We start from the raw sequence: 24244 nt of genomic DNA on the forward strand, positions 1-24244 counted from the left end.
GAGATGAGCGCCGCAACCCCAGAGTCGGCCACGACTGGACCTAATGGTCAGGGGTCCCTTTACTAGGCCTCTGCCCACCAAGAACTTGGTCCCAATTCCGTTTCAGGTTCTCGTTCATCAACCCATTCCGGTAACACAGCAGAACCAAACCTGCCTCCCCCAAATACTGAGGTGTCATTTATTCTGTCCCGCCAGTTAATCAGCCCAAGAGTGAGTTGATGGATCTGTTGCTTGAGCTAGTTATAAGCTTGCGGTCTCATTTCCCTCTCTTATCCGCCCCCCTTCTTTTTTCCCTCCCTCCCAGATAATCAAAAGGATGATTGCAGAGACTTCCAGCGGAGGGGTGACAGCCAACGATGTTCTGATGCACTTCACTCTCCCTTGCTTCCCGTTTGGAGGCGTTGGTGAGTCGGTCGCCCCTCAGGGACACGGGGTGTGTGTGTGCCAAGATGGCAGGGGAGGACATGGGATTGGGTGGGGGCTTCCTTGGCAGACTTTCCTAATCAGGAGGAGTTTTGTCTTCTGCCTCATTCCTTGGGGCAAGCTGTTCTGCCTCAGCCCTCCCTCCCCTCTCTGTTTTGAGGTTACTCATGGCAGCCTACTTTACAGGGCTGTTGTGAACTATGATGATGATGATGATGATAATTTTATGGTTGAATAATTAATTAAATAAATAATTTTATGGTTAGCATCCATCAGGTTTAGTTTGGTTAACACATCAGCAGTTTTCTGTGACTGGTGTACTAGAATATTACCATCTTGGTCTCTCTGTTTCCAGAGATAGGTAGTTGGTTACCTCACCAAGATCTTTCATGTCAAAATGCTCCTTCAGTTGAGCTAGGGCGCTATTGTACATTTTGACATCCTTCCAATTAACCCTGTAGACACACCGATGACAACAGGTTATCAGGTAGATGATACTGAAGAAGCATTTTCTGACACTGCACTGTACAGAAGTGTGCTAGGCAAACTAACTGCAGTGTCAAGTCTTGAACAGTCAAGTCCCGCAGGGCCCTAGTCTGAAAAGTGCTGAAAAGGCTCTGGCCCTAGTTGAAACCAGTCTAACCTCCTTGAGGCTTGGGACCTAAAAAGTGTTGTTATTTGTGGACCTTAAGGTCCTCCACGGGGCATACCAGGAGAGGCGGTCCCGTAGGTACGTGGGTCCTAGGCCCTCCTAAAGCCTGGCACTCGCTTGATCCTGGTTTGCCCAGGCGTTTTGAGGTTCACGTGATCTCCCTCGGTATGCTTTGTGATTTTTATCCATGGTCCTTCCTCACGTTGGCCAACATCAGGATTTTACAGCATTGTACCCACATTGCGCACTGCTCTGAAATCCATTTCAACGAATAAACACATTAACACACTTTGGACACACAGTGCTATATAAATTGTGTTTGTTTATAATTTATTATACACTTAGCTTAATATAACCAAATGTTCTTTTTATTTATGCTAATTTATCATAACATTATTTCTACCAGTTTTATTTAATAGCAGTTTATCATAACCTTAATTATTACTAAATAATAATGGGTTGTATCTGGCTGTGTCTTACTCAGAGTTGTTGTTGTTGAGTCGTTTAGTCGTGTCCGACTCTTCGTGACCCCCTGGACCAGAGCATGCCAGGCACTCCTGTCTTCCACTGCCTTCCGCCGTTTGGTCAAACTCATGCTGGTAGCTTCGAGAACACTGTCCCGCCATCTCGTCCTCTGTCGTCCCCTTCTCCTTGGGCCCTCCATCTTTCCCAACATCAGGGTCTTTTCCAGGGAGTCTTCTCTTCTCATGAGGTGGCCAAAGTATTGGAGCCTCAGCTTCAGGATCTGTCCTTCCAGTGAGCACTCAGGGCTGATTTCCTTCAGAATGGAGAGGTTTGATCTTCTTGCAGATCAAACGTATTCTTACTCAGAGTAGGCTCATTGAAATGAAGGAATATACTTTAACTCTCAGTCTGACTTGATTGGATTCTTTTCTTGCAGAGCTCTATATTGTTTGATGGTTTGTGGTTTTCTTTTTTCTTTTTTGGCAGCTTGAGGACTAGTGACTTTTTTGACAAAACTATGCGTTTATTGCTTGAGGACTTGCGACTTTTTTCGGCTTCGCTATACAGTACATTATTGATTGAGGACTAGTTACTTTTTTTTTTTTTGACAGATCTGTAGGCCAATTGCTTTGAGGGCTAGTGAATTGTGGGGGGTTTTTTTGGCAGATCGATTTACCCAGCTTCCTTTTCATACTTGATGGGTCTTTGTTTTGCTCCTGCAAGGTCAAAGGAAGTGGACCAACTCTTTCCCCCCTGCTTAGACCTTGCTTGCCATTGTTCCCCCCCCCTTCCAGGTAACAGCGGGATGGGGGCCTACCACGGCCGGTACACCTTTGAGACCTTCTCCCACAAACGCTCCTGCCTCGTCCGGGCCCTCAAGATGGAAGCTGTCAACAACCTCCGCTACCCGCCCAGCAGCCGCAAGAAGGTAGATTGGGCCAAGTTCTTTGTCCTGAAGAAGTTCAACAAACGCAAGATTGGGCTCGCCCTCCTGGCAGTCTTGGGCATCCTGGTGGCGGTCGTGGTCAAGGTGAGCCGTTGCCATGGACTGGATGGACTAATAATAATAATAATAATAATTTATCATTTATACCCTGCCCATCTGGCTGGGTTTCCCCAGCCACTCTGGGCGGCTCCCAACAGAATATTAAAATCATGATAAAACATCACACATTAAAAACTTCCCTACACTGTGGTACCTTGGGTTACAGACGCTTCAGGTTACAGACTCCGCTAACCCAAAAATAGTACCTCGGGTTAAGAAGTTTGCTTCAGGATGAGAACAGAAATCGTGCGGCGGCAACGGGAGGCCCCATTAGCTAAAGTGATACCTCAGGTTAAGAACAGTTTCAGGTTAAGAACGGATCTCCAGAACGAATTAAGTTCTTAACCTGAGGTACCACTGTACAAGGTTGCTTTCAGATGTCTTCTAAAAGTCAGGTAGTTGTTTATTTCCTTGACATCTGGTGGGAGGGCGTTCCACAGGGCAGGCGCCACCACCGAGAAGGCCCTCTGCCTGGTTCCCTGTAACCTCACTTCTCGCAGGGAGGAAACCGCCAGAATGCCCTGGGAGCTGGACCTCGGTGTCCTGGTTGAACGATGGGGGTGGAGACGCTCCTTCAGGTGTACTGGGCCAAGGCCATTTAGGGCTTTCAACACTTTGAATTGTGCTCGGAAACGTACTGGGAGCCAATGTAGGTCTTTCAAGACTGGTATTACGTGGTCTTGGCGGCCGCCCCCAGTCACCAGTCTAGCTGCCGCATTCTGGATTAATTGCAGTTTCTGGGTCACCTTCAAAGGTAGCACCACATAGAGCGCATTGCAGTAGTCCAAGTGGGAGATAACCAGAGCATGCACCACTCTGGCGAGACAGTCTCCGGGCAGGTGGGGTCTCAGCCTGCGTACCAGGTGGAGCTGGGAGACAGCAGAGGATTGGTGGGAGGCCCCAGCAGAGAAACCCCCAAAGGAAGAGGACTCAGAGCCTGGAGAGTGAGGGGACGACGAGGGAGAGAAGAGGGAGAAGACCGGGAAGAGAAGTCGGAAGCTGAAGAGCTAACGGGGCTTAGTGAGAAGGAAGAGGCTGTAACAGAGAGCAGTCCAGAATCAGAGGCAGAAGCTGGAGCAGGAGAGGAGGGAGGCTGAGAGGCCGAGTTGAGTTTGGAGGGCCACAGGGGTCTCGCTTTCCTGCAGCAACAAGCTGCTCTCCCCCTTGTCTCCCAGAACCATGAGAGGCATGAAAAGGGCAGAGAAGAAATTAGCGTCAGCGCAGGCGTACTCTCAGATTGCGTAGGGAAAACCCTGGATAGGAGGGGACTTAGGCAGCTGTGAGAAGGCAGGGGTTTTCAGTCTCCGCAACAGCTTCATGGGGCAAGGCCTGGCAGAGATGAGTCGCTGTGCTCCTTAGGCCTGACACTCCTATGCAGATCGTCGATTTTTCGTGTGGTTTACTGCTGGCTCGCTCCTGTCAGCCTTCCCAGTGGGGCTTAACTGGGAGCTAAGTTGTCCGTCCTTGCTGGGACTCTGCTGAAAAGAGGTGGGGTGTTGGAAGGGCTGTCGGGTCACGGAAAAGGGCGAAGGCCCGGTTCCCGGCTGCCCTGGAGGGCAGAACTAATGAGGTTGGGTTAAAGGAGGGTCGATTTCGGCTGAACTTTAGAAGGAACATCAGAACAGTAGCATGGACAGCAGGGAGACCGACGGTAGGAGGAGCCAGAGCAAAACGGTAGGCGGAGCTAGAACCAGTAATTCTGATTGGTTGTAAGAAGGCAGGCGGGGCGGGAGTTGGCTGAAGGCCAGCTGTGGTTGGTGCACTGTTTTAAGGTCTGTTCCTTTACCGGGGGGGGGGGTGTTTCAGTTTTATTTGACTCCTGTTGTAAATCGCCCGGCAGCTTGTGTGAAAGGTGGCATACTTTTCTTAAGACAGAATGAGTGCTCACACACACGTCTTTGCTCAGAAGCAACTGTAGTTCAGTGGCTTAAATGTGTAAGTGAAATTGAATATATAATTTATCTGAATAATTGTGCGGGGGGCAGAGAAGGAGTGAGTGAGTTGCCCCCAGAAAGATGGAGTGGGAACGGTTTCTAAGACCCATGTGGTTGTTTGCCCTGTTCTCTTTACCTAGGAATTTGGTTAAATTGGGGAAAATGTTAATTATTGTCCTCTCTATACTTTATCTGTGTTTGCTTTAGGATGGTGCGGTTCATTTCTTCATTATCTTTACAGATTCTGTCATTTTTCTTTACACCGTTGTCATTTACTTCTGGACATTTTTATTATCATTTCTTCATCTCATTGCTCACCGCCTTGGGATTGGAAATATTCAGTGAAGAGCAGGTTATAGACACACAGAAATAAAAAATGAAAATAGATTGGCACTGGGAGGCCCCATCTGATTCTCTAAATTCTGCTCTTCCAGCTCCCATTGCTGCCTTAAACCGGATTCTCTTCTCTGACATCATTGCCCAGAGGGAACCTTTTGGCTCTCCAGACGTTGCTGGACTCCAACTCCCATAATTCCACTGGCCGGTGGCCCTGCAGCCTGCTGGGAGTTGAAGTCCAACAACGGCTGCAGCCTCTATACAGGTTCCCCAAGGCCTGGCACTCCTCTGTATGGGTGTATTCCTTCCCTACAAGAACTCAGCCCACGAGCCCAACGCATTTTAAGTCTGACAGAAGCAGGGGTTGCCCCCTTACCCAATCTACTTCTCATTTTCTTCTGGTTCTCCCCAGAATGGCCGGGTTGGGCTAGGGATTAAGACCTTGCTGGCTGCAGTGGCCACACAGAGAATGTGGAACCTCAGTAGGAAGTGATGAAATCCATACTCAAAGCCGGCACCGTTCAGGGGAGGTAGGACTCTCCTTTCTTGCTATTCCGTGCCCGTCTCCCGTGCGGCCCCTGCATGCGGCTTGCACAGATGTGGGGGCCGCATGATTAAAAAATGGCATGCGCTCGGTTGTGGCTTTCTGTAACTGAGCAGCATCGGGGAAAGAGTTTAGTTCAGGGGTGAGGAACCCCGGCGGTCTTGCAGGCACGGTGGGTGTACAAAACCCATCATTCCAGCAAAATGATCAAGGGGATCAAAATGACTCCTCTACTAGGAAAAAGTGGCAGCCTTTGGGGCTTTTCGGTTTGGAGAAAAGGCAAGTCAGAGGTGACAGGATAATATATAATAATTATAATATTTTTTTATTTATACCCCGCCCATCTGGCTGGGCTTTCCCAGCCACTCTGGGCTGCTTCCAGCAAAATATTAAAATACAGTAATGTATCAAACATTACTGTTCCCTAAACAGGGCTGCCTTCAGATGTTTTGTAGTTGCTGTTCTCTTTGACATCTGGTGGGAGGGTGTTCCACAGGGTGGGTGCCGCCACCGAGAAGGCCCTCTGCCTGGTTCCCTGTAACTTGGCTTCTCGCAGCGAGGGAACTGCCAGAAGGCCCTCGGTGTCTGGGCAGAACGATGGGGTGGAGACGCTCCTTTAGGTCTACTGGGCCGAGGCCGTTTAGGGCTTTCAAGTTCAGCACCAACACTTTGAATTGTGCTTGGAAACGTACTGGGAGCCAATGTAGGTCTTTCACGACCGGTGTTATGTGGTCTTGGCGGCCGCCCCCAGTCACCAGTCTAGGATAGACTTCTATAGAATTATGCGTGGCATGGAGAAATCAGACAGAGAGAAGTTTTTCCCTCCTCGTAACACGATAACTCGTGGGCATCTTCAGAGGTTGGAAGATTCAGGACAAATGGAAGGAATTGTTTCTTCACGCAGCGCATTGTTGAGCTGTGGAACTCCCTCCCACAAGAGTGGTGTTGGCTTTAAAAGAGGCTTCAAATGCTATCAGCGGCTCGGCTCTGCCTGCACAGTTATTGGGAACCGTAGAAGGGGATGGCGCTCTTGTGCCCAGATGCTGCTTGCAGGTTCCCTGTGATGGGCATCTGGTTGGCCCCGGGGAGAACTGGACTGGATGGGCCATTGGCTCTTCTCATGTAACCTGTGGCCAGGCTACTGGCTGGGGGCGTTGGGAGTCCAGCAGCACAGAATCATAGACTTGTGGAGTCGGAATCTAGTCCTGCAGTGCAGAATCTCAGCTATAAATACGTGATAGATGGCTATCCAATCTTTGCTTAAAGACCTCCAGCGAAGGAAGGAGAGTCCACCATCTCTTGTGGGAATCTGTTCCACTGTCAAATGGCTCTTATTGGCAGAGAGGTCTTCCTCAGGCTCCCCATCCCTGATCTAGCAGCGCCTCGGACACAAGATATCTCTTCGTTTTTGTGGATAACAAGAAGATCAAGTTATCTGTTCTGATACGCATCCAATAAGATGTTTCTGTTTTTGCGTGTGGCTTGCAATGATCTGCTGATAAGTTTAGAATGGGAGAGTTGCGGTGGCCGCTTGCTATATTTGACATGTGTCCATCGCGATCGCTCGCAAAAAGACCATTTGCTGGCAAGGCCCCACAGAGCCGCTGCTGATCAGATTCTAAGAGCAGATGCATCAACGGCGTGCCTCAGTTTAAGGCAGCATTGGACATTCTTCCATGCATAGCTTCAAATTTCTGGGGTTTTTTCCCTTTAAAAACCACGCACGAATGAAGGAAAACACACCGTAGATTCAAAGAGCTAATGGCGTTCAATTCTCTCTCTTTCTTCCAGGTCGCGTTTTTCTGAGTCCAGGGTTCACAGACACCATTGACGGAACAAGTCGTGTTATACAAGCTGTTCTCACCGGGTTAAGGGGGCTGGTTGCTAAATCACACTTCTGTAAGGAATTTTGCCATTTCTTTTTAATCATTTAACACACTAAAAAGTCAGGAGGAGGATCTGAGCGACAGTCTGCGCCCACAGCCTCCCGCTGTAAACGAGGGCGTTTTAGGTAGCGAAACCGAAAAGCGCTGTCAATATTCTCGCTGCTGTTCTTGAAGGACTCTTCACACACACAAAATATGTCTGAGGTTTTTTAAAAAGAAAGAAGTGGCCTTGCTCTGTGCCAGATGGGCTGATACATCAGTCCCCGTCTCGCCTCTTTGGCTTAGGTTGTCTTTGAAATAATAATCAATAATCAGAAACGAGGAACGTGAAATGCTCCAAAAGGAGGCTGAAATCAGAATGGGGTTGTGGTTTTGGGAAGGAGTGCAATTGTACAGAAAATAAACAGATGAAAGCCTTCGATAAATGGGGTGCTGGTCCCAAATTAAATAATTAAACAAATTAAATAATAATGGGGCACGGGGTGTATATTCCAGAAGGCCTACTTGCCCATATAATGAGGCTAGTCCTCATCCGCCTTTACTCCCCTTCAGAAGGGGAAATTTCCTGGTGAAAATTGGGACCCTTAAACCGCTTCTGTCCCAGAGTTGTCCACGCAGAAACAGTGACGGATTTCTGTGCCTCCTCAGGATTACAGAGAGGGTTAGGGTATTGCCTGGCAGTTGTCCCGCTGCAAAATGAAAGGGCACTGTGCGAGAGAGCGGGCTGGTTTCCCACCTGACTCTGTGCCAAATACCTTCTTGTATCTGGTGGAGGTGGAGAACCTCTGGGCCTCTGGATTTTGCAGGACCCCCAGCTCCCAGCATCCCTGACCAGGCTGCCTGGGGCTGATCTGGAGCTGGGAGTCTGCAAAATCCAGACAGGCTGCAGGCCAGCTGCCCAGTCCGATTTGGCTTGCAAAGTGACACGAGCCCCGCAAAGCGGCCTTAGGGTGTGTTTGTGTGACCGATTTCAGGCCGCACTCCTCTTCCAGATGTCAACCCCATCCGCACCTCACATGATGCCCTTTTCAACAGTCATGGCTCCCCCCCCCCCAAAAATAAATAAATTATGGGAGCTGTACTTGGATAAGGGTGCTGGGACTTGTTAGGAGATTCCAAGTTCCCCTCCCAGAGCTACAGTTCCCAGAGTTCACTACAAAGAGGGAGGAGAAGAAAAAGGGTTTTGTTTTTTAAAAGAGAGGTTTCCGAGATGGGTGTTTTAATACAGCCTCTCCGCAACCTGGCATCTTCCAATATGTTTTTGAACTACAAAATCCATCAGGTTGGCTGAGGCCGATGGGACTTGTAGTCCCAACCCTCTGGAAGGCACCAGTGGAGGCTGGTCTGATTTACTACAACTGACTCATCCCATTTCTGTGCTGGCAGGTGGATTAAATTCAACCAGAGCGATCTATAGATTTGTTTCCAACTGACCTTTTCCAAGGATTTCTCTTCCTTTCATTCTTTTCCCTTCAAAATAAACACTTCTTACATAAAGTATTTTAGATGCAGAGAACAAAAGAACTGACGTGAGTTTAGAATTATTATCAAAATATTTTATATGGGAAGATGGATATATTTCTCTGTATGTTTAAGAAATGTGGGTGTATCCTTGTAACTTACGCAAGCTGCAAATATAACATGATTAAACTCGAGAGTGGGTTGAAGCTTTTTAATGATTAAGAGTTTTTCCTGATTTGACCTTTGGGCCTTGAGCGCTTTATTGATATCGTTTCATGGTTGCATCCTACTCAGAGTAGACCCATTGACATTAATGGGCACAGCTGACGGAGGCCCATTCATTTCAGTTTTGGTCAACTCTTGAGCAGAACATAGCGAGAGGCGGCCCTTCCTCTCCACAGCATGGTTTCTGCCCTGCCAGAGGTAGGCAACGGTTGGACTCCAACTCCCATCAGCCCCAGCCAACATGGCTGCCAACTGCAAGGGATGATGGGAGTGTAGCACAGTGACATCTGTCAGGCTGCAGTGTGGCTATTCCTCTCTGAGCCGGAGCTGGGTTTCTTGCGCCACCAAGTCCTTGGTTCAAGTCCGTCCTGCACTCGCTGATGACATCAAAACACAACCTTGCACCCAGCTATTCTGGGGTCCAGTTTCTTGCTTCTAAGTCCAACAGGACCCCCTCCCTCTGTCTCCTTCCTGGACCAACCAAAATGGGGTGTGTGTGAATATATCCCTAATCTTTAACCGTGAAGAACCGAATCGTGACGCCGATGGCCAGGATGATGACAGCAGCTGCAACGGCCAGTCCCCTCTGGAGGATCAGTTGCCTTGTAGTCAGGACTTTTCCCACAGTGGAGAGGCCTGTCACCGTCTCATCCTGCAGCTGGAGCTGGTAAGTTGGCCCGTCGGTCCTGGAGAAACTAAGGAGGACGGCTCCGTTCTGAGCGTCCGTCTGGCCTGCAGCAGGCGGAGAAGAAGAGAGAGACGACTGTCAGCTTGGCATCTGGTTAGCTGCCGTGAGAACAGAATCCTGGACCATATAGGCCTCTGCCATCCATTTTCCTCACTCTGCCCTTGCTTGGTCTTCGCTCACTGTCAAGGGGGGCAGCATGCGGTCAAATATCCTACCTTTTCTTCATGGCGGGGCACAAGGTTCCAGCCAACATTCACCTTCAGAAATCATTTCTGCGTAAGGTTTCTGAAGCATTGCGCCTCAGTGGCTAGAGCGTGAGACTCTTCAGTCTCAGGGTTCGAGCCCCACGTTGGACGAAACAACCAGGCGCAAATTTACGTATAAGCTAAACAGCTTAGAGCCCACCTCTCTTGGGGGCCCTAAAAAAATGTAAAGGAAAAAAAAACTGGATGCACGTTTCCAAAATATAAGATAAAAAACAAATAAACTAAAACCTACATACAGCAACAGTGTTTTGTGTTGTGTAGGCTCCTAGGATGTAAATAATGGGCCCCGCCTGCTAGCCTTTTGTTACGTGCAAATGGCTTTAGATACCTATTAGGTCCATAAATTACCATATAGCGTATATTCAACACTACAAGTGACTACAAGGCACTGTGGGAAAAGTCCTGACTACAAGGCAGGTGAATAAGGGATGCAGGTGGCACTGTGGGTTAAACCACAGAGCCTAGGACTCGCCAATCAGAAGGTCAGCGGTTCGAATCCCCGCGACGGGGTGAGCTCCCGTTGCTCGGTCCCTGCTTCTGCCAACCTAGCAGTTCAAAAGGACGTCAAAGTGCAAGTAGATAAATAGGTACTGCTCCGGCGGGAAGGTAAACGGCGTTTCCGTGCGCTGCTCTGGTTCGCCAGAAGTGGCTTACTCATGCTGGCCACATGACCCGGAAGCTGTATGCCGGCTCCCTCGGCCAATAAAGTGAGATGAGCGCTGCAACCCCAGAGTCGGTCACGACTAGACCTAATGGTCAGGGGTCCCTTTACCTTTACCTTATATATTCAACAACAAAAACAGCAGCGATTTGTTGTTGACAAAGGACAGCTGGACATACAAAGAGCCCCATTACCTTCAGTAGCTTAGGGACTCGTCAGACTTAAATCAGGCCCTGGCACTGACCCCTTTGTGCTACAGAGCAGCAGGAGGCTAAAATAAGTTTGTGGGGGCAGGGAGACATGACTTTCCCCATGTTTTATAAAACCAACGAAGTCAGCAGCCCAACGGCATCGCCCCCTCCCTTTGCATCTGCGGGGTTGGTGTTAATGGGCATTTCAACACTACCCTTGGGCTTTGAAGGAGGGCCGCCGGTTCCCCTGTTTATAAGCCTTGCAGTCGAAAAGTGGCCACACTTCTGATCAAACAAGCAAAAAACAAACTCATGTTCCATACCAGAAGAAGGAGCCATCTTGGTTGGGACGGGAGCCGAGTTCAAACCCTCCGGGGGCAGCCTCTGGGTCAATCCTGCACGGTGCTGAGCCTGGAGGGAGGATCCAGACAGTTTGTTAAGGAAGCACTTTGTGCGGCCAGGGATTTGGATGTGGTTTTTTTTTAAGGTTTCTCGGACCTCTCCGCAGGGAGAGGAGCTGCAGTTCAGTGCCTGGGGCCCCTGCTTGGCATGCAGAATGTCCCAGGTTTAGTCCCTGGCAGCATCTCCAGGTTGGGCTGTGGGGGGGGGTGGGACTCCCTGCCACAAACTCTGGAGAGCAGCTGCCAGCCAGTGTCCATAATGCTGAGCTGGATGGACCAAGGGGCTGGATCAAGATAAGGAAGCTTCTATGTTCAGCACTTGCAATAATTTTCCAGTTTTACACTGGAATGACTCACAAGATAAAAACAGGAAAAAGAAACAATAGAAAATTATGTAACTCTCCTTGGCCATCGTATTGTTTCCTACTCCAACATAGCTCCTGCCGTCCTGGTGGGCCTCGTGTGGCCCCTGACATCATTTTATGCGGCCCCCAACGCTGCCCTGTTCTTCCTACACATTTGTTCCTTTTTCACCTGGGCACACCTGTTGGTTCTGATCTGAGTGGCTTCAAAAGAGCATTTGACGAATCCACAGAGGTGTCCGTCGGCAGCTACAAGCCAAGGTGGCCACGGATCGTGGAATCGTGAGAATTGAAGAGTTGCGAGGGGACCCGGGGGTCATCTAGTCCAACCCCCGCAGTGCAGGAAACTTTCGCTAACATGGGGTCGTAAGTGGGGGGGAGCTTCACTGCTGTGCTTCGGCCCTGCTTGTGGGCTTCTGACCGGGCTAGGTGGGCTCCCTTTGCCCCGATCCAGCTGGGAAATTATTACACGGAAAATGGAAGCAGAGTGGTCTTTGCTCCAGATCAGTTAATCTGGAACACTTTTGCCTGTGGCTCCGCTTGCTGCCAACATACGGCCCCCGACACAGGGAATGCGGCCCCCCCCAAAAGCCCTAAACGGCCTTGCTCCTGTATACCTGAAGGAGCGTCTCCGCCCCCATTGTTCAGCCCAGACACTGAGGTCCAGCTCCGAGGCCCTTCTAGCAGTTCCCTCCCTGCGAGAAGTGAGGTTACAGGGAACCAGGCAGAGGGCCTTCTTGGTAGTGGCGCCCGCCCTGTGGAACGCCCTCCCACCAGATGTCAAGGAAATAAGTAGCTATCTTATCTTTCAAAGACATCTGAAGGCAGCCCTGTTTAGGGAAGTTTTTAATATTTAATGCTGTATTGTTTTTACCATTCGATTGGAAGCCGCCCAGAGTGGCTGGGGAAACTCAGCCAGATGGGTGGGGTATAAATAACAAATTATTATTATTACTATTATTATTATTATTATTATTATTATTATTATTAATCTCCCTACCTCCTCAGCCGCCTGCTTCCAGTTCATCCGGCCAATGTAGGTTATAGAGCATATGCAAGGGATAAGGGCACATATCAACATGCCCAGCCAGAGGCCTGAGGGAAAAGGAGGAGAGAGACCACACAGAAGGGTCAACGGCGGCTATACGTCAGAGGCAGAGTGTCAGGCCTGCATGCAGAAGGTCCCAGGTTTGATTCCCGCTGGCACCTCCAGGTAGAAGAATAGGAACTCCTTCCTGAGGCACCAGAAAGCCACAGCCAATCAGTGTGGGCAATACTGAGCCAGACGGACCAATGAGGGAACTTGCTATTAAGAGTGGTACCTATGAGTCCCATTTTGGCCACAAAAACCAGCACTATGGCCACCGGCAATCCCACAGCATAGTACCCGACGGCGTTGAAGATGGCGCCAAGCTTCTGTTTCCCGGTGCCACGCAAGACCCCACTGGTGGTACACTGCGAAGAGGGGAAGAAGGGGTTACAATATGATTGCGTCTCACACAGGGCTTACCTTCTGGGGTGGTACGCACAAAACGTTGTGGGATATATCCAGCCTCATAAAAAGGTAAAGGGACCCCTGACCATTAGGTCCAGTCGTGGCCGTCTCTGGGGTTGCGGCGCTCATCTCGCTTTACTGGCTGAGGGAGCCGGCATACAGCTTCTGGGTCATGTGGCCAGCAGGACTAAGCTGCTTCTGGCGAACCAGAGCAGCGCACGGAAATGCCGTTTACCTTCCCGCCGGAGCAGTACCTACTTATCTACTTGCACTGGTGTGCTTTCAAACTGCTAGGTTGGCAGGAGCAGGGACCGAGCAATGGGAGTTCACCCTGTCGTGGGGATTCGAACCGCCGACCTTCTGATCGGCAAGTCCTAGGCTCTGTGGTTTAACCCACAGCGCCACCCACATCCATCCAGCCTCATAGAACCACTCTAAATGCATGGAGGGGGTTAAGACCATAGAGTAAGCTGTCCTGTCAGGCTTAGCTAGGTTACAACACCCGCCCCTTGGGAGGAAGGGTGACCAGACTCTTTGGTCTTTCCCTTCCACCTGACCAGTAAGGAGGTCTAAGCTGGCTGCTCCAAGCTTAGAACGCATTGCTTCAGCGATCCATCTTTGAGTTTCCATACAAATAATTCAGGAACAGTGTAACATTTGGAAACTATACTGCCTGTGTTTTCTTGCTGCTGTATGGAACAGCACGTGAATCTGACTTTGGAAAAGTTTGTAAGTAAAGCATTTTAACTTACCGACCATGTGGTCTCTTTCTATGCAAAGGGAAGTGGGGGGACTTTGGAAGCCTATATTCCCACACTTTGCTGCATGCTTTGTGGTTTTAAATCTATGCTGGGGTTTTCTCAGCAAAGAGTACTTGCCCCAAACCCGGATATCTAGGCATCCGGGGAATTCTCCTTTTATTCTACCATCAATTTCCATTTTCCCCTTTAACCAAATACAAAATACAACAAAAAGCGTGTAACAAAAACTGTCCCCATTAGTGCAGTTCTATCCTTCTGGAGCCAGTGTGCCAAGAAGGCCTTGGCCACCCAAAAAAGCAAGGCAGAGAACTTTAAAACTCTTTTCTCCTGCTCTCTTATTATTCGTGACTTTCCAGAGCCAAGCCCTGATTCATTTCAGAAATGTTACTGTCATTTTAACATTTAAAAACTTGACTTCCTTTGCCCTCTTTCTGCAGCTCCTGAACTTTATTTTTAATATTTTCTGCATATCCAAATTAAATTAATTTGTTCATTTATTCATCTAAATATATATTTTTATGAAACTGAAGGTTATTACAATAATCCTGCCAATGTTCTTATCAGTTTACAATTTGTTTGTAAATATTCAATAAACCATTTCCATTCCTTTATAAAAAGTTTGTTATCTTGATTTCATATTTTTCCGGCAAGTTTTGCCATTTCTGCATATTCCGTAAGTTTTTAGTATCCATTCTTCTTTTGTTGGGACTGGATTAGACCTCTCCTTAAGAAGGCATGAGAACAATGAGTAGGTTGTGCATTGTGCAAATCATTAAAAAAAAACCAACCCAACCTCAATTCAACTTCCTGATCTGATTTTAGGATGTATTTTAATTGATTGCCTGATTTTATGCTAATGTGTTATACGTTTGATGTTAGCCGCTCTGAGACTGGTTTTGGCCGGGGAGGGCGGAGTATAAATATAAATTATTATTATTATTATTATTATTATTATTATTATTATTACTATTATTACTATTACTATTATTATACAAGATGAGAGATCCTATTTTCCTTAAAAGTGAATATACTCACGCAAAGGGCTTCGAAGAGGTGGAAAGCGACGTAGACTGGAATGACCTTTGCCACGAGTTCAACTACCTCCCTATTTGCAGAGAGACAGAAAGCAAAAAGGGATACCTCAGTAAGTAGAACATGAGACTCTTAATATCAGGGTAGCGGATTCGAGTCCCACACTGGACAAAAGATTCCTGCATTGCAGGGGGCTGGACTAAATGATCCTTGGGATCTCTTCCAAGTCTACAATCCTATGATTCCATGAAAGGGTGCCGTTTAATTCCAAGGGCAAAACAACAACAAACCTCTGTTTACGTGAAACATATTCAATAAACACACAAGACGTAACCGGCTGTACGTTTGAAAAAATAATATATACTATTCATTGTATTGAATTGCTTACAGCAGCTACTACTATGCTATAAGATCCACTGTCCTGTGATATCATATATGGTATATACGGTTGTTGACGGTTTTTATATTAATTTTGCTGTAAAACGTGTGAGATTACGATATTGTATTTATTTGCATTACTTGGAGTTTGTACTACTGATGAAGCCCAAGATGGCGAAACAAGGCTAATATTCCTGAAATCTTTGTCTTAGACTCTGTGAAAGGATTCTGTGGAACTGCAACAACCTTTCGTGTGGATTGTTGTACTTTATGAACAGACAGGTGAAATAAACACATACGTGTATGGACCTTACGCATAAACTGATTAGAGAATGAACTGATCCACTGGGTCTTCTACTTTTTTCGTTGAACTTCGAGTTAGTACTTCTGTTGAAATCTACAATTCAATACAGTGAATAGTATATATTATTTTTTCAAACGCACAGCCGTTTACGTCTTGTGTGTTTATTGTTTCATTCCAAGGAACAACCTGCCTTTCTAGGAGGCTGTTCTGGCCACATCTATGGGCCCGAGATACCAGACTAGAACCGCCCCTCTACCCCATAAATGCCTCAGACTCTGTGTTCTGCCCCAACCGAGCTCCCAGAAACATTTGTCTTGCTTTATTTTTTGTTCCTAAGCCAATTTGTCAACTCAAAGAAATTCCCCCTTTTAATAACAATGCTGCAGTTTGTCGCCAAGTTCTTACTGCATGACAAGAAATCACAGAATTTCATGCCTCTCTGCGCACACTGAAGGAAGGTGAGGACAGGTGACCCCACCTAGGCCCGAAGTCACCCCCACCAAAGCAGGCTCAAAGCTTCTCAAAGCTTTTCAAAATCATTTTCTCAGCAGCTAAGCATCAGAAACATTCCGCTCTGCTGTAACAAAGGTAGAGAACAGTCCATTGTTTCTCAGGCCTTTCTCATGCCTTCTGGCCTTGCTAAAGAACCACATTGCAACTTGCTTTCTGTCCGGGAACCATGCCAGAACAAGAGATTGAAACATATCTGAACATGCTGAAAACCCCTTTCCTGGGAAGGGTGCCAAGAGTCCAATAGTCCCAAGACAGCTTTCTGTTCATGCTCAGAGGAACTCATGGGGCAGGACTCCGGAAGGAGGAGAAAGGAGGAGGGAACTGGAAAGGGGTATATATGCTTGTGCACATGACTGTGAACTTCGTGCATGCTTTTTGTGAACTATCACACTTGCTCCTTCTACCAGTTCATGGATGGTAGAAATAAAAAGCCTTTTCTCCGAAACTATTCCTTGAGTGTCTGTTGACTCCCACTTCCCTTTCCCGGGCGCAATATTTTTCCCACCCGAGGGCAAAGCCTCATAAGGCTACATTTCTTGGTGCGTTGGCCGGGAAAAACAACATTCCCTGAGGATAAGGGATGTGGGTTCAAGGCGTCCCTGTGGTGAACAGCTCGGTTCGTGTCAGCAGTTCCAGTGCACATCCTGCCAAGTTCGTGGGAGGAATTGCCACCCGTTCCTGAGTGGACACACTGCAAGGACCGGAGAAAAAGCAATGGCCGAAAGAAGGTACCTTGAGGACAAAGGTAAGTTCCACAGGGTTAGGTGGGAGCAAAGAGAGTTTGATCAGCTCCACCAGCAGGGTAGAAGAAGTGCCACTGGTTTTGGTTTTGCCCAGAAAAAGCAGTAAAGGGTGCTGCTGGGCTCCGGTCGAAGTCTAGGCGCTGCCGGTTGTGGTTTTGGTGTTGGAAAAAAAGGGGATTGGGGGAGGTGCATGGGTTTTTCTGAATGTGCGTGTGGGGACACTCCAGTGAATGTTTTTGAGTGTGTGAGACGTTGAAAGCAATGTGCGGTCTGTGACTGAGTGAGAGAAATTACATTAGGAGGAGGGAGTGTCCCAGTATCTCAAGGGTTCCAGGGTTCCAGGGTCATGGAGAAAAAGCAGTAAAACAACTCCCACGACCCGCCTGCGATGTTTCCTGAACAAACTGGAAAGATGCCACAAAGGGAGAAGATTGGGGATTTTAAAAAAAACCTGATGAAAAATAGACTCCAACACTTATGTGAAGTTCCTAACCGTCCCCCATGGCTTAGGAAAGCCTGCAAAAATCTACCATTTGCCTGATAATAAATGTTGGAAATGTAAAGAAACTGAAGGTACATTTTTTCACCTTTGGTGGACGTGCCCAAAGATTAAGGCTTTCTGGGAGATGATATATAATGAACTAAAAAAGGTATTTAAATATACCTTCTTGAAGAAACCAGAGGCCTTTCTCCTGGTCATAGTCGGCCAATCGGTGTTAAAAAAGGACAGAACTTTCTTTATGTATGCTACAACAGCAGCAAGAATACTCATTGCAAAGCATTGGAAGACACAAGATCTACCCACACTGGAGGAATGGCAGATGAAAATGATGGACTACATGGAATTGGCGGAAATGACTGGCAGAATCCGTGACCAGGGAGAAGAGTCGGTGGAAGAAGATTGGAAGAAATTTAAAGATTATTTACAGAAATATTGCAAAATTAATGAATGTTAGAATGATGTTGGATTGAAGTTAAGTGGTTTCTAGCTGTACAGGTATAAAAGAATATGGAAAAATTGGTTTTTAATATGTAAAAATGTAAAGTTATAATATATCAAGATTAAAGATTAGGATTAAAAAGGAGGGAAAGGAATTGTTGGATTAACAAATTTAATTGGAATACAAAAGAGGGAGGTATGAGGAGGTCCGGGAAACAAATAAATTTAAAAGAAGTGAGGAAAAGATGGAATTGTTTTTAACTGTTTTTTCTTTTTTTTCCTACTTTGTATTTTTCCTTTTCATTGTTAATTTTTTTTACTAATGTGATTTTTTTCCCTTTTTTTTCCTTTGAAACTTTAATAAATATTATTTTTTTAAAAAAAGGAAAAATAGAACTGTGATTAGCCCAAGCCAAAACTGTGCCCAGTATGGCAGCAGGTACAAGTTAGAAAAAACAGCAGTCTTGCCAGACCCAGAAGAGGAATAATTAGCCCCCCTCCACCCTATGCAGCAACTGCACCAGGGCTAAATGAGGTTCCCCCTACCCAACCCCCAAGCAAAGAGACTGAGGAAGAAAGAAAGGAGGAAAGTGAGGAAGAAGGTGATATGGAGAATGGTGAAATTCAGAAGGAATCAGGTGAAATGGACAAGCAGACAGTCCAAAAGAGTATTTCGGTATGTGAATTGGCAGAAAGAAAAGAGCAGAAGATTTTAAAGAGCCGCGTGAGATAGAGCCAGTAAGCAATCCAAAAGAGTGAGCTGGATGTGGCTTCTTGAGTTCTAGATGCAGCACAATGCAAGGATGTGAATTGACAGAAAGGAACAAAAGGGAAGGCTTTGAGAGACGCATGGGACAGAACTGTTAAAAAAAAGAGACAATTAAACCCAAGGGATTGAAGAGCCCTAGGATTACAATACTGACCATTGAGGAAATCCGCAAGATAAATTCCCTCAGGGCAGCGGACAATACTGATGTTGCAATTGAGGCAGCTAAAACTCCACTTTGATGGCCCCACCCCACTGAGTGTACGACCCCCTGGAGTCATCCGACGCCCAGGACCACAGTCCTCCAAGCACTTAAATCAGAATCCTTCTTTCAAAGAGGACCCAGCCAAAATAATTAGGGGTTTGTCTTGAAGCAGCCAGCAGCCAAAAATGCAGTCCCGGAGGGTGTCCACGAGAGGGGCAGAAGACGCCTAGGGAAGAAACCAGTGTGCCATCTGCAGGCAAGAGGGTCATTGGGAAATGGAATGTCCACAGGCCCCACGCCCGACATACCCCACCCCCACAGGCTGGGAACAATAAGATGTCTCAAAAATGATTTCTTCTCATCTCTGTTCTTGCTAAAAGACTGTTGCAGTGGAAAGCAAGTGAACAGACTGTTTCTCATTCACGCAAGTAACAGGACATTAGCTTCTTTTTTTTTCCCCCCTTGTGCCAGGCGCTTGGAGTAGCTTATCTCTTGGCTGCTATCCCAAGAGGAAAATGCTGCATTCTCGCCAACCAGCTACCCCGAACCTCACACTGTCTGGATTTACAATCAAGCGACAAAAACCCCAGAAAACCCACAAAGGTTACCCACCCCCCTGCCCCGAGAACTAACCTGAAGAAATGACTTTCTTAAAAGCAAGTGAATGCTTTCTGTGAAATTTGTCAAAAAGTTTTTCTTTTAAGGTGCAATTTTACTCTGCAAAAGGAGCCACAGCATAACATAGGAATTGATACTCTGAGGAATTTGAAACTTTGCCAGAAGCAAGGAGCGCATTATTCTTTATACAGACACTGGCAAATGAACTGAAATTTGCAACATGGCTTAAAGCTCTGAAAAAAAATAGAGCACAGAAAGACTTAAAAAAAAAAAAAACTCAGCTGGCAAAACTTAACCCAAGGAACAGAACTGTTAACCCCTTGCGAAGTTTCCTGCCAAGCATACCCTTTTGAGTTAATGTACCTTATGTGCAAATGTTATCTATGCAGTCGTTTTGCCATGTTTTGTTTTCTATTCTTTTAACAGGTGGACTTTTGCCAGAATGCAGAAGTTCTTTACGGCTAATAGTATAAACGGGGGAATCTCAGATTTAATGTAGGGTTACCAGACGTCCCCGTTTCCCGGGGGCAATCCCCGGATTTGCAAATTTGTCCCCGAACAAATTCCATCCCTGGAATGTCCCCGGATTTCATCTAATGTCCCTGGGAAATGTGGCAGCGGCAGTCTCAGCCTCCCAGAGCCAGCCTGGTAGCGCAGTTGGCTCTGGCTGGCTTCAGGAGCTGCCTGCTGCCCTGGCGCCCGCCATTTTGCCTCGCTGAAAGTCCCCATATGATGCGTTGCGCACAAGACACATCATATGGGGACTTGGTGTAGGGGCTGAAGACACAGTGCTGGGTGCAGCCGCTGGGCGAGAGCTGCGCAGGGTCGATGAGCTCGGTGCGCCACTGCAACCTGGCACTCAGCTTGCCGTCGGCGCTGTGGCTCAAGGCCGTCAGCTCCGGCTCCGGCTCGGCCTCTGGGTGGTGTTTGGGCAGCTGTACTTGTCGGCCAGCTTGTTGATGGCCATCACAGACGAGGAGAGCAAGAGATTAACTGATCTGGCCCAAGCGTGGGCCAGCTCGCTGCCAGCTCTGCCTCTGACTGGGCGCAGCGCGGATGGGAAGCCGCCGGACGATGCCTGCGCAGGAGATGCCCAGACAGGGGGCCAGGGCAGCAACAGGAGGGGGTTTCTGTTAATGCTTACATCTGAGTAAGCCTGTAGGGGATCGCAGTGCAAGGAGGGAGAGGGAGGGAGCGAAGGGGGAAGCACAGTTAGCGCTCCAAGAAAGGCCAGGACCCAGAGGAAGGCCGTGCAACAGAGGAGACCACAGAAGAGAAGATATTACTTCTTTATTTTTAAAAAATAACTATTTTTCCTCTCTTTTCAAAAAAAATAATATTTATTTATTTATTTATAGTGTCCCAGGATTCATTGAAAAAAATCTAGTAACCTTAATTTAATGGAGTCCCAGTTTCCTACTCTTGAACCCCTCAGCTTATCCCAGACAAGCACACGCTCCCTCTGCAGGATGAGGTAAATAACAGCGGCCTTCTTCACAGGGTCGTTGGGATGTCGAGGGCCGCATCCCCTTCCAAGGGCCGCATGCCCTCGGTGTTTTATCTCTTGTTTCATGGGTTCCTAACCCTTTTTGAGCCAGGAACACCTTTGGAACTCTCACAGAACTGTTGCAGTCACCCCAAATATACCCGCTTCACAGAAGAAAAATTGGCATCGCTCAGAACACACCAGGCAAGGTGCGTACGCATACCAAAACTGCGACTATTGAAGGTGGCATGAAACTGCTTTAAATATATATTGCGGATGAGGCCTTGATTTTGGACAGTAGGCTGAGAGTTGTTAGGAGACCCCTATTCTCCTCATAGGGCTGTAATTCCCAGAGTGGTTTAGCATTCAGTCCCTCTTCCCAGGGAACCTGGGGAATTGTAGTTCCGTGAGGGGAATAAGGGGTCTCCTAACCACCCTCAACAAACTACAGTTCCCAGGATTCTTTGGGGGAAGCCATGACTGTTTACAGTGACATCGTAGCACTTTTAAATGTAAGGTGTGTAGTTGGCACCATACTGATGCTAAGTATTATTGTCAGCCTAAAAAACATGGTTTGTGACTTACTCATCGCTGGTAAATATATAAGCTAGGACGTCCTTTGTGGATGCCGTCAGGGTGCCCATCAGCAGGAAAAAAAACACTGGAGAACATCAAAGAGAGTTTATAAGTTTAAGTTTTACCCACTGAAATTAACAGACACCCAAGTTAGTCATACCCACTATTTTAAATGGGTCTACTCTAGGTAGGACTAGCATCAGACACAAGCCAGACAGTACAAATAGTAGAAAGGTGACGATCACTGTAACTGCTGCTCTCAAAAAGGGTTAATGTTTAACCCCATGGTTGGCACCCAGCTGTCCTGCAATGCCTTGAGGGGAGAAGTTATGGCTTTTGCCTTCTTTGTCCCAAGAAGGGTTAAAACAGGGGTTGGCAACCGTTTGGGGGGCCATTTTGAATGTCGAGAAAGTGATGTGGGAGCCAGTCACAAAATGGCTGCCAAGGGGGACATGGTATAAGATGAAATAACTGTGTTCCATTGCGGGGGGTTGGACTAGATGGCCGCTCCCGGGGTCCCTTCCAACTCTGCAGTTCTGTGAAACGAGAAGAGCTTGCTGTGAAATTCCACGTACCTGTGCACAAAATGGAGACCACGAAGGATTTCCGGGCTTCCTCGAAGTTCCCAGCCCCTAAGGCGTTGCCCACCAGGACGCTAACAGATGCACTGATCCCAAACGGAATCTGGAAAGGACAGCGTTGCTTTTGACACCTTAACCAAAGCTTTCGGGATCGTAGATTGTGTGTGTATGTTCACTGGAAGCATCTCGCCCTTGAGAAACCACCACCGCCCCAAAATATCTCGAACTGCCATTCTTCAAAACATACTCATACATCCTAAATAATATCATGGGTTATTTATGCAATGGGCAGTTTTTGCAACTTTTGCTCCACCCATATACTGTACTGTATTTTTCGCTCTATAGGACGCACCCAACCATAGGACACACCTTGTTTTAGAGGGGGAGAACAAGAAAAAAAATTCTCCCCCTCTCTGCGCAGCGCCCCTTCAGCGAAGCAGCAGGAGGCGCTTCGCAGAGAGGGGGAGAATTTTCCCCCCTTGTTCTCCCCCTCTAAAACAAGGTGCCGTTCAAGGTGTGTTCAGTTGCCTTCAGGTGGCTACCTTGGAAGCCTGGAGAGCGAGAGGGGTCGGTGCGTATCAACCCCTCTCGCTCTCCAGGCTTCGGGTTCCTTTCGACCTCCTCTTTGGGGCTGGCGGGGGGAAGCCCACCGCCACCCCAAAGAGAAGGTCGGGGGGCAGCGGAAAGGCATGCAGCCTTCCCGCTGCTCCGCAAGCTTCTCGGGGCTGCAGGGGACGCTCGGGTTCTTTCCCGCCCCCCAGCCCCAAAGAGCAAAGAAGCCAAGACAGCGAGCGAGACGCATCCCGCTCGCTGTCTTGGCTTCTGCCATAGCCGCGCGCAACCTCTCCAGCCAGGAGAGGCTGAACGGGGCTATGGGTTCTTTAGCCCCGCGCAACCTCCCCGGCAGGGAGAGGCTGCACTCGGCTATGGCAATACCCCCACCTCCCGCAAAAGCCCACAGGAGCCGTGTACCCTCTAAGGAGCACGCAGCTCCTGTGGACTTTTCTATGAGGAGGGAGAAGAGACTGACTGGCTGCGTCAGTCCCTTCTCCCTCCTGAGGAAAAGCCCGCAAGAGCCGCGCGGAGCTTGTGTGTGGCTTTTGGGGGCTTTTCCTGCCTGCCTCCCCCCCCTGCATTTGCTCCATAGGACACACACACATTTCCCCTTCATTTTTGGAGGAGAAAAAGTGCATCCTATAGAGCGAAAAATACGGTATATATAAAATATATGATATACAGCACAACCCTGATCTCTGAGCAGCGAGAGAGTGAAGGTCGGTGGAGATAGATGGTTTTGTTTACACATCTAGACAACCTTGGCATCGGATGCAAGGGCTCACAGCATGAACACCCCAGCAAATCATGTTATAGCTCTGGGTTCAGCACAGAGCAAGACAAGCCTCTGTCTCTCCTCTTTCCACCATCAGCCGAAACTCTCAAACACACACACAGTCCCACTCGGCCCATCATCGTTATTATTCTAATTATATATCTATACCCCCACAGGGACTCAAGGCAGCTTACAGATAGAAACAAGAACCACTAAAAACAAAGGGGGGGGAATCATTAAAAAGCAATTAAACACTGATAGAATTAAAACTATATACATCTATAAGGTAAAGGTAAAGGTACCCCTGACCATTAGGTCCAGTCGCAGACGATTCTGGGGTTGCGCGCTCATCTCGCTTTACTGGCCGAGGGAGCCGGCGTTTGTCCACAGACAGCTTCCGGGTCATGCGGCCAGCATGACTAAGCTGCTTCCAGTGAATCAGAGCAGTGCACAGAAACGCCGTTTACCTTCCCGCTGGAGTGGTACCTATTTATCTACTTGCACTTTTGGGCTTGCTTTCGAACTGCTAGGTTGGCAGGAGCAGGGATCAAGCAACGGGAGCTCACCCCGTCGCGGGGATTCAAACCACCGACCTTCTGATCAGCAAGCCCAAGAGGCTCAGTGGTTTAGACCACAGCGCCACCTACGTCCCTATATATACATATATGAAAGCTATTAAAGCAATACAAAGTAATTGCAATAAAACGATATCCATCCGTCCCCAAGGTTTGCTGGAACAAAAAAGTATTCACCTGCCACTGAACCTATTGTTCTCCCTCCTAGGATGACTAGGTGGGATGGGGAAAAGGCTCCCCCATGTTGTCTCTATGGCAACACAGCTCACTCTTTCGAGATGCTGATGAGGGCACTTCGCTGGCCATTATCTTACAAAGGAACTCGTCTGACCAGTTCAGCGTCCTCTTTTGCTCAGACCTAACCTGTATAGGATCACAGCGACCCAAGGGGATCGTCCAGA

General features: G+C 47.9%; 2 protein-coding genes across 11 annotated transcripts in view; one reads left to right on the forward strand and one right to left on the reverse strand.

Annotated features, from left to right (window-relative positions):
- Positions 1 to 7710, forward strand: part of ALDH3A2 (aldehyde dehydrogenase 3 family member A2) — a 35734-nt gene extending 28024 nt beyond the window's left edge. For 2 of the 3 annotated variants that reach the window (XM_080983046.1, XM_080983045.1), the window contains exons 9-12: positions 305 to 404; positions 2335 to 2570; positions 5268 to 5385; positions 7191 to 7710. In XM_080983046.1, the coding sequence (XP_080839172.1) occupies positions 305 to 404; positions 2335 to 2570; positions 5268 to 5348 (417 nt within the window). In that variant the 3' untranslated portion in view covers positions 5349 to 5385; positions 7191 to 7710. The remainder of the gene's footprint in view (positions 1 to 304; positions 405 to 2334; positions 2571 to 5267; positions 5386 to 7190) is intronic. The other variant, XM_080983047.1, reaches the window with a different exon arrangement.
- A 1233-nt stretch (positions 7711 to 8943) lies between these two features.
- Positions 8944 to 24244, reverse strand: part of LOC308463991 (multidrug and toxin extrusion protein 1-like) — a 39291-nt gene continuing 23990 nt past the window's right edge. For all 8 annotated transcript variants that reach the window (XM_080982982.1, XM_080982981.1, XM_080982978.1 and 5 more), the window contains 7 exons: positions 21933 to 22041; positions 21367 to 21442; positions 14832 to 14901; positions 12863 to 12995; positions 12541 to 12635; positions 11101 to 11188; positions 8944 to 9703 (listed from right to left, as the gene is read on the reverse strand). In XM_080982982.1, coding sequence (XP_080839108.1) covers positions 9480 to 9703; positions 11101 to 11188; positions 12541 to 12635; positions 12863 to 12995; positions 14832 to 14901; positions 21367 to 21442; positions 21933 to 22041 — 795 coding nt within the window. In that variant the 3' untranslated portion in view covers positions 8944 to 9479. The remainder of the gene's footprint in view (positions 9704 to 11100; positions 11189 to 12540; positions 12636 to 12862; positions 12996 to 14831; positions 14902 to 21366; positions 21443 to 21932; positions 22042 to 24244) is intronic.

Source organism: Podarcis pityusensis, assembly GCF_964106645.2.
Source record: "Podarcis pityusensis genome assembly, chromosome: 15".
NCBI classification, from domain to species: Eukaryota; Metazoa; Chordata; class Lepidosauria; order Squamata; family Lacertidae; genus Podarcis; species Podarcis pityusensis.